At 41.4% G+C, this 15,603-nt stretch overlaps 1 protein-coding gene across 3 annotated transcripts in view; it reads left to right on the top strand.

The window, feature by feature from the left end:
- Nucleotides 1-15,603, top strand: part of CDH20 (cadherin 20) — a 114,043-nt gene that overhangs the window by 80,082 nt on the left and 18,358 nt on the right. For all 3 annotated transcript variants that reach the window (XM_042806833.1, XM_042806832.1, XM_009971821.3), the window contains 4 exons: nt 4,221-4,515; nt 6,075-6,194; nt 9,433-9,600; nt 11,460-11,647. In XM_042806833.1, the coding sequence (XP_042662767.1) occupies nt 4,221-4,515; nt 6,075-6,194; nt 9,433-9,600; nt 11,460-11,647 (771 nt within the window). The remainder of the gene's footprint in view (nt 1-4,220; nt 4,516-6,074; nt 6,195-9,432; nt 9,601-11,459; nt 11,648-15,603) is intronic.

The following is a 15,603-nucleotide window of genomic DNA, read 5'->3' as shown; positions in this document are numbered from 1 at the left end:
TTTACTTTATACTCCCATAAGAGAGAGGGTCTTATGGTGCTCTTGCACAGATGTTTCTAGTAAGCTGTGTATGACTGGAGGAACCCAAAATCCACCTTGACTTGAACCATAGGTCCAGGCTTGCCTAATATGATTTTCAAGGCTGCTATGAAAAATGCACTTTCCTACGTAACTGTAAGGCAAGGTGCAAAATATCTTCTGGACAGGGAAATGAAAAGAAACTGTCTGAGGTGAAGTCAGTACAATTTTTGCTTTTCTCCAGGGCTCATGATGCTAATTTAAAGTATTTTAGCTTCAGAGGGTTCCTGGTCCTGTCACAGATAAATACAATGCTTCAACTTTCCTAGAAGTAGCCATTATTGGCTAATAGGATGAACTAGGGAAACTAAAGCCTTCACATTTGCTACAGCAGGTATTTTCCCCATTCATCCAGCAGCCTAAACTGCATCAGTATTTGAACTGGGGACAGACTTCACTTTGCCATGTCAGAGACTCACTAACCCTGTTTCAAAGAAAAGAGGCATTTGAACCACAGCAGCTGAATGAGTGAATAAAATGCATCCTTTCTACAGAATATCACTTCAAATCAACCAAACTCATTCATGCATCTTTACAAAAATCTCCTACAGGTGCTACTTCCCTGGAGGTAGAGAAGGGAGAGCATGTCAAGGATGGAGTCACAGCTCAGTTAGTAGAGCTGTACAAGTCCTCCCTTGAGCTGCCCTCCATAGCACCACTCTCTTCCACATGCCCTTTGCCAGAAAATGTGTCATTCAGATGCAGATGTAGCCTCCTTAGTCTTTTGTACTATCCCCATCAAAAGAAGGAACCCAGGTTGACACAGTTAACAATTTCTAAGGAGCTATCGGCTTTATTTCTCCCATAGTCCATTCCTTAATATGGATGAGAAAGTACAAATTAATTACTCCTACTTTTCTGTCAGCCACATGGCAGCATAATTTATTGCACCACCCATAAATCAAAGCCAACTTAAAATTGGATCACCTTTCCAACACAGTGACTCCTACATACACCCCAAACTGCAGCATCCTGATACAGGGTTTGATGTGAGCAATGGCATGAGCTTCAGTCCCTTCAGACACCAAATTCTTTCAGATTTCTTGCAGTCTGGAAATACTGTGTCTTTTATGCTCTTTTTTTGCTTTGTCTAGAAAGAGGAGATTATATGAATAGCTGCAAAAGTGCTGCTAGCATTTCTTACTGCCTAGCCTTGGTTGAGACCAAATGTCTTTAACAAATCACAGTTAGACAGAGATCCTCTTGTACTCCCAAATTCATATTAGTGTGCCATGTTCATTCCTTGTTTGCTCCCTACACAACTGCATTCATTCTGAATAGGGCTTTGGACAGAAGGTGTAGTTTAACCTATGAGTTTGATTCCATATCTTATAAGCCTTTTGAACTTTCCCGAATACCTTCTGCTATTTTAAATTATGCTTTCTTCTTTTCCTTTTCCTTTTCCTTTTCCTTTTCCTTTTCCTTTTCCTTTTCCTTTTCCTTTTCCTTTTCCTTTTCCTTTTCCTTTTCCTTTTCCTTTTCCTTTTCCTTTTCCTTTTCCTTTTCCTTTTCCTTTTCCTTTTCCTTTTCTTTTTCCTTTTCCTTTTCCTTTTCCTTTTCCTTTCCTTCTTTGCTTTTTCCTTTTTCCTTTTTTTCTATTTCTTTTTCTTCTTTCTCTTTCTTTTTCCCTTTTCTTTGCCTTTGCCTTTGACTTTTTCTTTCTTTTTCTTATTTAATGAGGACTTGTTGATATTCCAAACCACATTTTCTTCCACCAGGCCTAGCTCTAATTCCCCAAGCAGGTCTAACATCTGTATCTGTCTCAGCAGCTGCATTCTCTCACTGATGCACTGATGCGCTAAAACAAATGTCCGAGATGTAGCTTAGTGGTTCTGAATCAATTCAAAAATCTATAATAGTGTCCTCCTTCTGGAGGCATCCTGTTTACTAGCTCTTACACTGATAACCTCTGAGTTATGGGTATTTAGGGTAAATAATGACAGCTACTGTCTTTTTTTAAATTAATCACAAGATGGTGTTTCCTGAAGATACGCCAGTTTGCAGTCCTGGCGCCTGTATGTGAATTAATATACATGGCAGTCATCTAAATTTAACTGTTTGCCACTGCAAATTTTTTCTGGGCTTGTTTTTCCTCCATTTAGGTGATACATCACCTGAGAGCTGCCAGCATTCTTCCAAAAGACCAATGTCTCTCAGATGTCATGGCCACCGCAGAGACCAGTAGCAAAGCAATGAAATGAAATATCAGTGACCTGACAGGGTAGTTGTTGAAATCTGCACCTTCAGCTCTTGCAGTGTTGCTGCCCTTACCACTCGGTGTCCTGGCAGTCATTAGGAGTCGATGAGCCACCTACATACAGACCTGTCTGCAGGGTGGGACATACCATAGGAAACCATATAGATCCCACCTCAGCTGAAATCAGTCTTACTCTAAAATCAGGAGTAGGCCCAAGTTTTGTGTAGGTCACGTAGTGCACTCCAAGAGGTTAGTAAAGTAAATAACCTCCAGAGAGTGAGCATCTTCCAACCAGACCCTTCACCAGGGTAAATGGTCTTTCAGCCCATAAGTCAATGGGACCATGCACCCTAAAACATCCCAAGAGATGGTTCACTGGCATCAGAAATGCTTAGGTCAGATAAGCCAATTTGTCCATATCCCTATAAAACTTCTTCCTATGTGATAAGTTATTGTATAGTTTTCAGTGTGTTTTTAAATAGCTCAGAGATGTGATTTCCTCTTTCTTTCTTGAGAGACTAGCCTGTAATGTAATGCATCCAATTTGACTTCTGCTTTTCCACACAAATTATCCATTTCTATTTGGATTCTTTCTTCAAATCCTACAAATTCTGTGTTTGTATAATCAGTTTATTATTCCAAGATTTTTCTCTCCAGTACAAATATTTACCTATATTTGGATCCATCCTCCACAATTATTCCCATATGTCCTTTGAGCTCACCAAAGCATTAAACACACACTTAATTCTGACCATACTTCTTGAGATAATTAGTTCATATATGCATTTTAAAATGTGCTTAACTGAATCCAGCCCACTTTGACCACTTTTTTTTTTTATTATTTACCTATTCTTTATTCATCTCTCAAAATGATAATCACACTGGAAAATAGCATTCACATCTGAATCATTCTTGAAGATCCCATTTTGATTACTGCAGCTCAAGTCTGTTGCCTTCCTGTCTTTTGAGACTGAACCAATACCATCTCTGGGCATTGGTCTTTATGCTCTATTCCTCAAAAGTATGGCTGTTGAGCATCTTCATAGTGTAAGTGAAATTAAGTGATTTGTTTGTCTTTTGATAGTCATTCCAGTATTTCTTGGGAACCAGGTGTTTAACAGAATGGTAGTCCCCAGGATGATTTGTTTCTGTTTTAGATGATAATTAGCACTGCATTTACTTTTCTTCTGTTCTGTTGCATTCACAGCTATCTGTGGCTGCTCAGAACTAATTAGCAGTCATGCAATAAATCCATTTGCTAATGCCCTAGAAAATCTGGGATGCCTCTCATCTCTATAGCCTGCCATGGACACAATCAAATGCTCCTCACTGCTTACCTTACCTGCTGTTTGACAATAATTCTTTCCTGAAGATGTAAGGATCCAGCCTAATTTTTATTACTAAGATTTTAATGTAAAAAAAAGATTTTTGAATCATGACAGACACTGAGTAGCTCTCCCATCTTGCTTTCCCCTTGATCCCAAAGAGATTTGTCTTATCTGCCCCAACACTATGCTACCCCTGGAATATCTGGCTCCTCTTTAAGCCATGTGAGCAAGCATGGTCTGCAGCTTTGCTGTCCTCACCTTATCCCAAGCCTGTCAGTGAGTCCTTCTCAATGGCCATTGCAACCAGACAAAAGATAATTATTGTGTTGAGTGAAATTTCAAAAAAGCACAGAGCCTGTTCCTGTTTGGGTGTGTTTGCCTTTTCTTCTGTCACAGCTGTGGGTGCAGAAATGGAAAGACAGGAGAGAAGTTTTAATTCCAAATCTGTGATACAGACTTCACTGAGTATTTGCCTCATTCAGCAAAACAAGTTCATTAAAAGCAGCTTGTGAGTCCCAACATTGAAACCAAAATGCTTGGGATGCTCATGTGCTTAGTGTTTCCCAGCAGCTGCCTGCCCAGCTCATGGTCTAACTGAATCCTGTTCCTTTCTGCAGCTCCACTCTGACATGGACAGGGGAGATGGTTCAATCAAATACATCCTCTCAGGAGAAGGAGCTGGCATTGTGTTTACAATTGATGATACAACAGGGGACATTCATGCCATTCAACGACTGGACCGGGAAGAAAGGTCTCAGTACACCCTCAGAGCACAGGCTCTGGACAGGCGAACGGGCCGGCCAATGGAACCAGAGTCGGAGTTCATCATCAAAATTCAAGACATCAATGACAATGAACCCAAGTTCCTGGATGGACCTTACGTAGCCTCTGTTCCAGAAATGTCACCTGTGGGTAAGGCAGATTTTGTAGAGTCTCTTTCCCCCTATAAGCAAATTGCAGATGGTCACCAAAACATAAATTCCCTGACTCCTTAGACTCAGCTTTTGCCCCTTGTGCAGGAGCTGCAGGACAGGAGAGCTCCACCCAGGGTGCCTGATTGCTGCAGAAGAGGGATGGCAGGCTTTACACCACCTTCAACTGGGCCCCTCTGAAAGAAAACATGCTATGAGAAGCAAGAAACCTGAAAAAAGATGTAATTTGAACATGCCATCCTCAGACAATTTGCAGTAACATAGTGCCCCTTCTCCCCTGCCATCGGATGGTAGCAGTAGTAATGACCATTAGACAACCATTACCATCCAGAACATAACACAGTTTTAGGAACATATTCTGGTTCATATTGAGAGCTGAAATACTGCACAGGAGCCCTTAAAATCATGGAGACATGACAATAATTATTAGCAGCTTTGCTCCTTCTAATCCATGTGAACCTGCACTAAACACAGTTCAGTGGATCCCAAAATTCTGGGACTGTTTGCTCTCCACATTTAGAGAACGGGATCATGTCAAAGTCCTATTATTGCAATGCAGAAGACAAATGTCAGCCTTCCTACCTACACAAGTCAGGAAAAAACATTTTCATATAAGAAATCCAGTAGTCACATAAAATACTGTTTTTCTGAACTTTTTCCTTTCTTTTGGAGTTGCTGCTTTTTGGCTCTGTGACATCTTTACAGGGATAATAATACCATATAAATCTCATGTCCTGAAGTTACAGATATGCTTCAACTTATTCTTCAATATTATGTTGACGTAAAGCTAGAGACAAGCACCAAATACCAAAGTTCCATTCAGAAATAATGTTTCTTAATGGTAATGACTAGCTTGAATTCGTATTTATTTTCCAGTGCATATCTAGTAACAGTGGATTTGTTTCTAACACAGAACATTATGTAGAAGGCTAGGTACATTCATAAGGGCATTGTCTGACATTTTAAGGAGTCAAAACTCACATATATTTGAAACAGTTATGCCTTACCTTCTCCTTGTTCGTGATAAATTACATCACCTGTAAGCCATTATTAACTTCAGAGGAAGCAGACCTTGCAAACCAATTGAAGAAAAGAAATATATGTACATCTGTGTGGGTTCCAAAATGCACTTCAGCAGGGTATAATCTCTCAGGCCATTCAATGTAAACTGCAATCCTTCAGAGAGATTATCTCAGAGATACAGCCCTTCATGCTCATTATTTTTGTACAACTTCCATCCCTTAGTCAACATACAGAATTCACGGGACTGCTACAGCAGTTCATGATTTGTGTCAGCATAGATATAGATCTTATTTGATCTTATATCTTCTTACAGACGCATGATGAATTTATGCCTATTAATTCGTTTAGTGCAAATGAGAAACAAATATGAGAAATAAGTACAAGCGCTATGACCATCAAATGAAAAAATTCAGTGTGAGAAAGCTCTTGTTAGGCATTTCAATTTATTTTGAACTGTGTACTTTTCATGCTAGTTCTTTATCCCACAAGGTCTTACCTGATGGGTTTTTTTGTCAGGCACCTCTGTTATCCAGGTGACAGCAACAGATGCTGATGACCCAACCTATGGGAACAGCGCAAGAGTAGTGTACAGTATTCTCCAAGGACAACCATATTTCTCTGTGGACTCTCGGACAGGTATGTTATTTCATCAGGGAATGAGGCCATGTGAAAACTGAAAGAAAAAGTTTCAAGCAGAAATAAAAGGCAGTGCATCATGACTGCAGTCAGAAAAATATATTTCTATGGCTTGGAGCCAAGACAGAGTAGCACTGTGTGAGGGTTAAAGCAAGGCTGTGGTAACAAGCTCCAGAAGAAGGACGTGCTTTCTGCAGTGATATTCATCTGAATGACCATATTGTGCAGTTCAGGGGCTGGATGGGTTAGGTGCTGTAAATATTTTTGTTGGCTTCTATCATTGCAACTATGTCTTCAGCAGATCTAGTTGGTAAGGAGGCTTAGCGGAAAAAAAGCAATCTGTGAACCAAGCAGGACTGGAAAGTGCAAGTTGAAGGATGCAGTTAGCTGGAGTAGTTTTACCTAAGGGTGTTCTTGTTAATAACCTTAAATCTATCTATAGGACACCCTCTCTGTTTTGCTTGCTTTTTCTCTCTCTTCTATGTATATCCAAAGCTTATATCCAGAAGAGGAATCTGACAGGTTTTGACAGTTTCTAAAGGGCATCTGTAGTACTAAGGTCAGAAACTCATGAGACGATAGTCACTGCTGAGCCCCTGGGGACAAAATAGAGAAAACACTGCATGATCTACTTCTGACAGTTAGCAGTTTATGGAGTAGGTGGTCTAGCCAAAGACAAACTTGGAAGTGGCATACTATTTCCTCAGCTCTTGACAATATAAATAAAGCAGTAATTTTCATTTTGTAATCAGGTTACCGACCACAGACAAATAAGGGCATAATCATAGATTTACTAAGTACTAAATTACTTCTAAGAAAGCAAAGCAGCAATATTCAGTGTCAAATCCAAGACTGATTTGACCGCTAGAGTGCAACTTAGATAGAAGATAGGCCTTTAAGTCCAAAATCATGTGCTTGATTGGCATTAAAGCCAGAAAAGGTCTTTTTCTCTGCTTCCTAATTTCCCAGTCCATTAGACCTGCATCTCTGGACATGTCCAGAGCTGCCTCAGCCTTTATAAGTGGGCAACAGGGCACCCTTTTAGGCTAAGTGCAGTTCTGAGCCAGAAACCATTCCCCCATCACAGGCATGGGACTCTAACCGGCTCACCCGGTGCAAACCCACCTGCAGGATATGGTAACCCACAAAATGCAGTTGCTGCTCTCACGTTCTTCTAAAACAGAGCTAGAGCATAAACAGTCATCAGATCCTTTATATTGATGGGTAGTGATTAAAGTACCCAATAGTGGGCAATCCTTTTTAATACACCCATCTGCTAGAAGCATTTGTGGTCCTTATCCTTCATGTCCCAACACAACCTCTGGGTTCCAGAAGCACGCTCCTGTTCCTGTTCTGTCACTGGCCACACAGGTGCTGATCAAATGTATATGCAAAGGCACAACTTCAAAGGAAAGCTGAGAGCCTCCTCTTCCCTTTTTCCAGAATACTTTCACAGCCTGTCCATAATCATATTCCCCTAGAAGGCAAAAAACATGGATTTAAATCCCCTCAGGCAGAGTAGGCAAAGGACCCTGAGTCTCCCCATTCCCAAGAAACCATCTGGCTCTTATAAAAAGAAAGGACATCACCTCTGCTCTTTACTGCTGTTTTTTGAGAGAGTGGACCTCACTCACTTTGGTGAAAGAAATAGTACCAGTGCCTTTATTTTGAAAGATCTGAGGATCTGAGCATTTCGCATAACTGAGGAAGGTTTTAAGGTTCATCACCATCCTCAGCATTTCCTTGCTGACCAGTTGTGTGAGCAGCATCGGAGGCTCCCTGCTCAGCGTGGCTGCTCCTCTGCATCCCATTTGGAGAAGCACAAACCCCGACCTGGCTCTGAGTCCTGGTGTCCTCGACTGGCCCTCCTCTAGGGACCAGAGGCCCCAAACACAGGCATGGCAGAGCCTGGCTTTTAGGCACTGTCATCTTTTTTTAGATCTAGTTTGCTCTGTATTAAGGACAAGCCAAGACTGGAAATTCCCTACAAAGTATTCATATATGGAGAAAATACTTCCCAAAATGCTAAGCATTTTCATATCTTATTTATATCCATGGGAGTTGAGGAGCTACAGCATTTAACGGGAGTCATTCAACTTTGCAGGATGAGACTCTTAAGGACTCCATGTAGCAAGATTAAAATAGCGCACTGTGAATTGTTCAGTACAATATTTCTTCCTTTCTACATACAGTGATAATTGCCAATGCAATATCTTTTTACTGCTTTTTTTATTAAACCCATACATTGTCTTTCTGCTAAAAATAAAGACTACATGCAGATCACTCATGTTAATAGTGTCCTGATGTGCAAGTACTGCATCTTGAGCCGTGCAACTGGGATAGTGCCGGGACCTGCCACGTGTTTGTCCCCGCACAGGAGGGCACCCCAAAATGTGTCACAGCCTGTGTCTGCCAAGGGCTGCTAGTGCCCTGGAAAGGGTAACATCCCCTGGGCTGCATCCCCAGCCACCGCCGCCCTCCTGCTCTGAGACCCTCATGCGGCCAAGTGTCTGCATTGGAGCGCAGCAAGGGCCTCGGCAGCGCTGCCCGGGCTGGCTTCTCGCAGCCACCGTCAGAAAAGTGCTGCTGCCACCTCATGTCCTCTTGCAGTAGTGTTACCCCGAAGGAAAGGGACACTCGACAGGGTTTGGGGAACAGGGTGACCACCCCTTCGGGTCCCGCCGCCCCTCCCGGAGCAGGAGCAACCCGCCCGAGCCAGCGGTGTCTCCCCAGATTCTGCTCTTGCAGCCCCCGGCCTGGGTCCCAAAGGACCCAAGCAAAGCCCGTGGGCTTATGTCAGGTTGCCTCCAGGACTCCATGGGTAGGGACACGGGAAAACTCATCTGTTCTGATATAGCTTTTAACTAATCACTTCCACCTTTTCTGTGGGCATATTTAGCCTGAGCAGGGCCTTAATTCAGCGTAGCGCACTCTGTTACCGAAATGCTTTTCCAGCTCCCTTAGAAGGCAACATTTTAATTTTGAACAGACAGCCTACCCTAGAGCTGATGCATTTTTCAACTGGGCTTCTTCAGAATTTGCACCCTCTGCTAACCTAGATTTAATTTGGGTGAGTTTTGTTCTGCCAGGAAGGGTGAGACTGAGTTCAGAGTCTGGTCTCATTCTTGACACAGGGAATGCGACGCAGGACCAAGAGCACTCCGCACTGTTTGTGCACTGTCTAACTGCCATTTCTTTTGTTCACAAAACCCCTTTCCCTGCCCCCTCTCAACTTCAGGCTTAATTAGAACAGCTCTAATGAACATGGACCGAGAAGCAAAAGAATATTACGAAGTGATTATCCAGGCCAAGGATATGGGTGGACAGCTGGGAGGATTAGCTGGAACAACCACAGTCAACATCACCCTCTCTGATGTCAACGACAATCCACCCAGATTTCCACAGAGTGAGTACCAGCTGCGCCAGGATGGGCAAAAAGGGGTGACTGAGTTGTACAGCTGCTCTTTGCTCTCATTACAGTCATTTTCAAACTCAGGATAGTGACAATTAGAGATGGGCAGAATTTCAGATCAATGAAGGGACTTTCCTTCAGAAAAATATCAAAACGGAATTCACCACCTTGTCTTTCAGAAAAGGTTTTTGACCTCTAAAATCATCAAAGACAACACTTTTTTTAAAGGGTGAGACATTAATTTACAGGAAAAGGAAAGAAAGATATTTTGTGTTCCTAGACTGCTCATGGCCATTGCCTTTGGCTGCTAATTGCTGCCTTGAATCTCTTTTCATCCTATCTCCAAAAGGATATATGTCAAATCAGGGACATGTGGCGGTGCTGGAAGTTGAAAGAGAATTCATTCAACACTCCAGCCAGGCCACTGCAGGAGAGCATCTGGTAGCTGTGCTGCCAGTGTGGAGTGCGCTGTCGTACAGCCTGCTCTCCAGGAAAGGTTCACCTAAACCTTGGCAACATGCAGTTGCACCCTAAGATATGTAACAGACACAGTTGATGGCATGCAAAAGTAAGCAACTCCACTCTTATCAGAAATGTTACTTTCTGTTTACAAAAGTGAATCTCAAATCAAGATCTGCAATGTTTTGCTCTTTTTCAGCTATTTTTACATCAAATTTATCTATATAATTCTATATTACTGTTAAAAATTTGAAAGAAACTCTTCATGTTTGATTGAACTACATCTTTCAAGGGATATACTTTTTTTTAAAAAACAGAAAGCTGATTCTTTTGGTGGTGTAGATCAGTCTCAAGCCATTTTGGTTTTACCATTTTTCTCATCTAGCTGAGAAATGAAAACTCCTGCAGTTCTTTTTGTTACTATTCTTCTTCTCCATCTGTGCATGTTGCACTGCTAAATCAAAGCATTCCACTAAGATCAGCAAGAAACCTCAACTTTCACTTTTCTTCTGTCAGAGCAACTTGAACACGCTATTGCCAGTCTTGTTTTGAAAGTGACATGGATTGTAACTGTTTGATACCAAACTCTCGATTAAGGAAAATAAGAATAGATCAAACCCTGTCCTTGGTGTTTTTCTGTCTTGTAAAGCTCAATAATTGGTGGAATCAACAGAGAGAGTGCAGCGAGGAAGGCTTGAATGTCAAATATGATGGCAGAGAATTATTTTAGATACAACATGTATATTTTTAAAACACATTTTTAAAATAGCAGCTCTCTCTTTCCCCAGGCTTGCTGCTAAGCAAATTAGTGATGCACCAAATGTGCTCAAGACAGGGTTTGTAGGGAGAAGTAGTATATTTTAATTGAGTAACTGGTAAATTTGGAAGAAACAGGCAAGCTTCTGATCTCCGAAAGCCTTGTTCAGAGCTGAAAAGAAGTTTGTACGGACTTGAGAAAGGATTTGTGGTGCTCAAAACTTGTGTGTTTATTCCTGCTGTACAAGCTGATCTAATAAAAGATGCCTGTCCTATTAAATCTGTTTCATATCCTGCTTTATATCATGGCTGCAACAGCACTGGTGTTAATTGCCCTATTTTTCTAGTTGAAGTTCCCATTTTCAAGTATATTGCTGTTTTGGGAAGAAACCGTTGAACAAACCTGTTGATATGACAAACACCTAAATAAAACTTTCCCAGGTAATTCAGTTGGGCTGTGGCTTTTTAAAGGAAATCACACCGCTGTTGCAGCTTTGGGAAAGGTACTAGAGACTCTCTGCAGTCAATGCAGTATTGTGGCCTGCCCTGCTCTACTTCTTGCGTCGCTGTGCTGTTTTTGGTTCCTTTTCACAGCCTTTTTTTTTTGCTTTCCTCTTCTTCCCTGCTGCTTGTTCCAGAGCATTATCAGATGAGTGTGCTGGAGTCTGCTCCCGTCAGCTCTACTGTGGGCCGTGTGGTTGCTAAAGACCTGGATGAAGGCATTAATGCGGAGATGAAATACAGCCTTGTGGATGGAGATGGACTGGATGTCTTTGATATTAACACTGATCCTAATTACCAAGTTGGCATCATAACTGTAAGAAAGGTAGTAAAGTTTCCTTTGTATAGTAATTTATATGACTAACAGTCCTTGTTACATTTTATGTGTGCAATATTCCCTTATGCCCATAGTAACTTGGTTCCCATTACATGACAGTAGCCCCTCTCCTGCTATAAAGCACAATTTCTTTAACATTCATTGCTAAAATTTGAAAGCAGACTGCATTCCTAGGAGCAACCTTTAAAAAGTGGGGACAGCATTAGCATAAACATGTCTTTTCCCACTGAAGGAAGGTTCTGATTCACTATTTCTCTATTTAAATATTCTCTGTAGCTTAATTATCCTACAATGCAAGAAATTAGATCAATATTTGCATTTGAACTGTACACATTTTTCACTCCGGTGTCCCACAAACAATAATAAAGCATGCCTTAGAATTATTTATAAACCAATAAAACCCAGGCAGTTTTTTTTTTAATTGCTGCTTGAAGATCCATAAATGCTAATTAGGGTAGAAGAAGCTGTCTCTAAAATGGCAGCTGTGAAACTGCTAGTACTCTGTACCGCAGGCTATGCAGAGAGGCATAGAGTATTGTGCTTAGACTCCCTGCTATAAGATATTTATTCTACAATCTTACACAAATGCTGGAAGTTCAGCTCTGTTTCTAGGTTATGAAACTGTAACCATATTTCTGCCTAAGCATATCTAGTGTACTGATAAGGAAGTATAGTCTCCATTTAAATAGCCTGGGACTAAATTGTGCACTAAAATGGAACAACATATGGGAGAGATTTGACCCTGCAAGCTTCTATGCCCTACAGTGAAGCATTTAAGAATGTATTTACGGTCACCTTTCTCCAACTCTTGTTTATGTGTACTAGTCCCTAAAGTTAAGCATGTGTGCTGGAATGAAATAGATGTTGAATGAAAACTCTAATGTAATTTTTCACTCATTTGTTGATGAAAGAAAACAGTTTCTATGGAGCAAATGTGTCAATAAGCTTGACTTTTGTTATTATTAATACAGTTTTACTAGATGTTCATGTATGTCTGGAGAAGGAGTTTTAAAATTTTATGGCAGCAATCATACCAGATATGTACTGACATCAGGTACATACTGCTCAATCCATCTACTGTACATAAATGTTGGTAAATTTCTATATATGCCTGTAACTTTTTGTAATGTTATGATTATCAGTAGCCAAACATTAAGAAAGTTGTCCTTTAAATCCACTCAACTGACAAAAAAAAAAAAAAAAAGGGTCAAAAGTCAAAAAGTCAACTGATGTTGATAGCAAAAGATATCAAAATGGGGGGAAGGAGGGAGAGAATTTCTAAACCCACAATGAAATCTTCTTTGAAAGAAAGCAAAACTTTCCTTTTCATTATTCTAGACAGATTTCCCGAACAAAATAACTAGTGCTAATCCTGCTTCTATCATGGACAACAGAAAGTCAGAATTTACAGTTACAGATAAGACCACTGCTTGCAGTCTTGTGCCCACTTATCTCAGCCCACTAACCCCAAGAAATGTCGAGCCCCTCCTGAAGAGTTACGGCTCCTTCAGAGCTCCCTGTCTGTGAGGCTGATACTCACCCCAGTGATGACCTCTCCTTTCTTTCTCCCTGCCTTCGCTTTCAGGCTGCCCAGAGGAGGCAGGGTGATGGGTTACCCAGCCGGCACAGAGCCCAGCGCTGCCTCGTCAGCGGCTCTTGCTAAATCCTACCTGCATGGCACTCCTCTCGGCGCCCGTCTCGGCACCAGGGGCAGGACGGCAAGGAAAGGTTTCCATGGGTTGCCTCTCCTCTCGTCTGTGTTTTGCAGCATGCTTGGTTCGCAGGAGAAGGCAACCTGCTTGCACTCCCCGCAGGACCAGTGTGGAAAAGAGGCATGAACGCACCCGTGGAAGACAAATCTGATGGGGGGGGGCGTGTAGGCAGCAGTGTTGAGGCATTGGCACATGAGTGGATCAGGAGGAAAAGCCATGATTGCTGATGAAGGAGTCCAAAGCAAACTGAGGGTGTCTGAACTGAGGAACATCAAAAGTGTGGTGGCCTTGCATGCTTGTTTTATTTACTCACTTTTTCTAACTAGGTGATTAAGTCCTTTCCTAGTGCAGTTAGGTTTTATAGTTATTAAGTGTTTCTATGATTCAACTGCTCTTTTTATAACTTAGCTTTTTAGTGTACATGCAATGTTTCTCACAGTTTTCTTCACATGTGAAATCATGAGATATAATGGCCTATTAATATATGTTTAGGCATCTTTGCATTGCATATTCTTTGCCATATGGACAAGAAGTGTTGCTTGGTTAGGTAAATATATTTTATTACAATTTTTACAATGCATAAATATGCAACTGGTAGACCATAATGACTCTGCAGTAATGGGTAATATGTTTGTAGATCTAGCTAAATCCTTGATGACAAGTGCTCTGCCTGCAGTAGTCACTGATTTACCAGGTGGAATTAAGGGCAGAAGGAGAAAATTTCAGATCATCTGTTTGTACCTGCTGCCACAGGCTGCACAGTTCATACTGTGCTGCTGCACAGCATCTCCAGTAATGTTGGACTATCATCTCCCCCAGCACAAGAAAACCATTCCCATTCCAGTCTTCATTCCTTATTCCCATGTACTAAAAGCTGAGTGAGTTTTAGTTTTATAATTTCAAGAACTCCAGTCAGAATTTAGTAATTTTATTGTGACGGCGTGAGCTTTTGTATGCCAATGGAGTGTTACCACTTCTGAAGAAATAAGCTGTTCTGGCAGTAGACAAGTACTGAATCCACCACTGAATTCAATGGGTGTTTTGAGACCCATAGTATATACTCCTGCCATGCATGAGCATGTGAAACTTCTGCTGATGTTGCTTAAACTAATACACATCTCATGGCTGCAGAATTGGCTGGGTGCACTATTGACCAGAGCAGAAAAGACACGGGTTATGATGGGCCAAGAAGGACTCCACTGCTACAATAATGATCTTCACACCTTTGACTTCCAGTTGCTTTGGCATCCTCCTTCTTCTCTATTTTCCTGCCCATGTCCTTGGCCCAGCCTGGTGGTAGGTCTTCAAAAAGAAAGGGTTGAATAGGAAAAGCAAATGTGTTGGATGGGAACAGCAGTCATCTCACTGTAGCCTGAATGAGCTGAGGCTGTGCATGGTAGTTCCACACATGACACTCAAATCTCTATGTATGAATAAAGCCACATGTTTTGAAAGCCATTCGTGTAACAAAAAGGAGTATGTCCCACTGGGCAACCCTGAGAATTGGGCCATTTCTTTCCTGGTACAAAGTTTGTCTTGCTCAGGTTCTCTGTCAGCTAAGGGGATCCAGTTGTGCTAGTTTTCAGCGTTAAAGCCCTCCAGGTTATACAGGTAAAGGGTTGTGACCATTTAACCACAGCAGGACTGCTTGTAACTTCTAACTGCACCTTGGGAAGTATGGCAGTGTCCTCTGTAAGGTCTACTTCATCTGGTGAAGATTTGTTGTATATATCGGACTGATCCTTCCATACTGTCATTCTGGTTTGTCAGATGCTTTTAGTCATCTCTTTTCGAGACTGGTAAATTGCACGTTAAATATGGAATTCTCCATTTATTTCTAATCAGGTTTTGCGGAGACCCTATTCAGGGATCTGTGAAAAGAAGAGGGAAGGGAGATGAAAAATTTATTTATTGAAAAGTTCAGTGTCAGCTTTAATTGCTTCTATATCCATGTTCACCAAATAAGTAGTTTTATCTAGATAGGAAATCAAATTCATGAAACTACAACCAGAGGAAGCTGACCCTCCCTTTATCCATTATCTCAGGAAAGAAAAAAAAAAAAAAAAAAAAAAAGCCATTACCACTCCCTGTTTCAAATAATACTTGAGTATTTCATACAAAGTGGAAGAGCTCCTGCAGGAAGAGGTCAGAGGTACCTCATAATATTTTGAAATTAAACTATTCTCTAGGCAGGGAGGAGATTAAAATCCCAGCATTCAGCACACATGGATT

This window comes from Tyto alba, unplaced genomic scaffold, assembly GCF_018691265.1.
Source record: "Tyto alba isolate M040663 unplaced genomic scaffold, T.alba_DEE_v4.0 Super-Scaffold_48, whole genome shotgun sequence".
Classification (NCBI taxonomy): Eukaryota; Metazoa; Chordata; class Aves; order Strigiformes; family Tytonidae; genus Tyto; species Tyto alba.
Note: the sequence above shows the minus strand (reverse complement) of the source record. Positions and strands in the feature narration are given on the sequence as shown.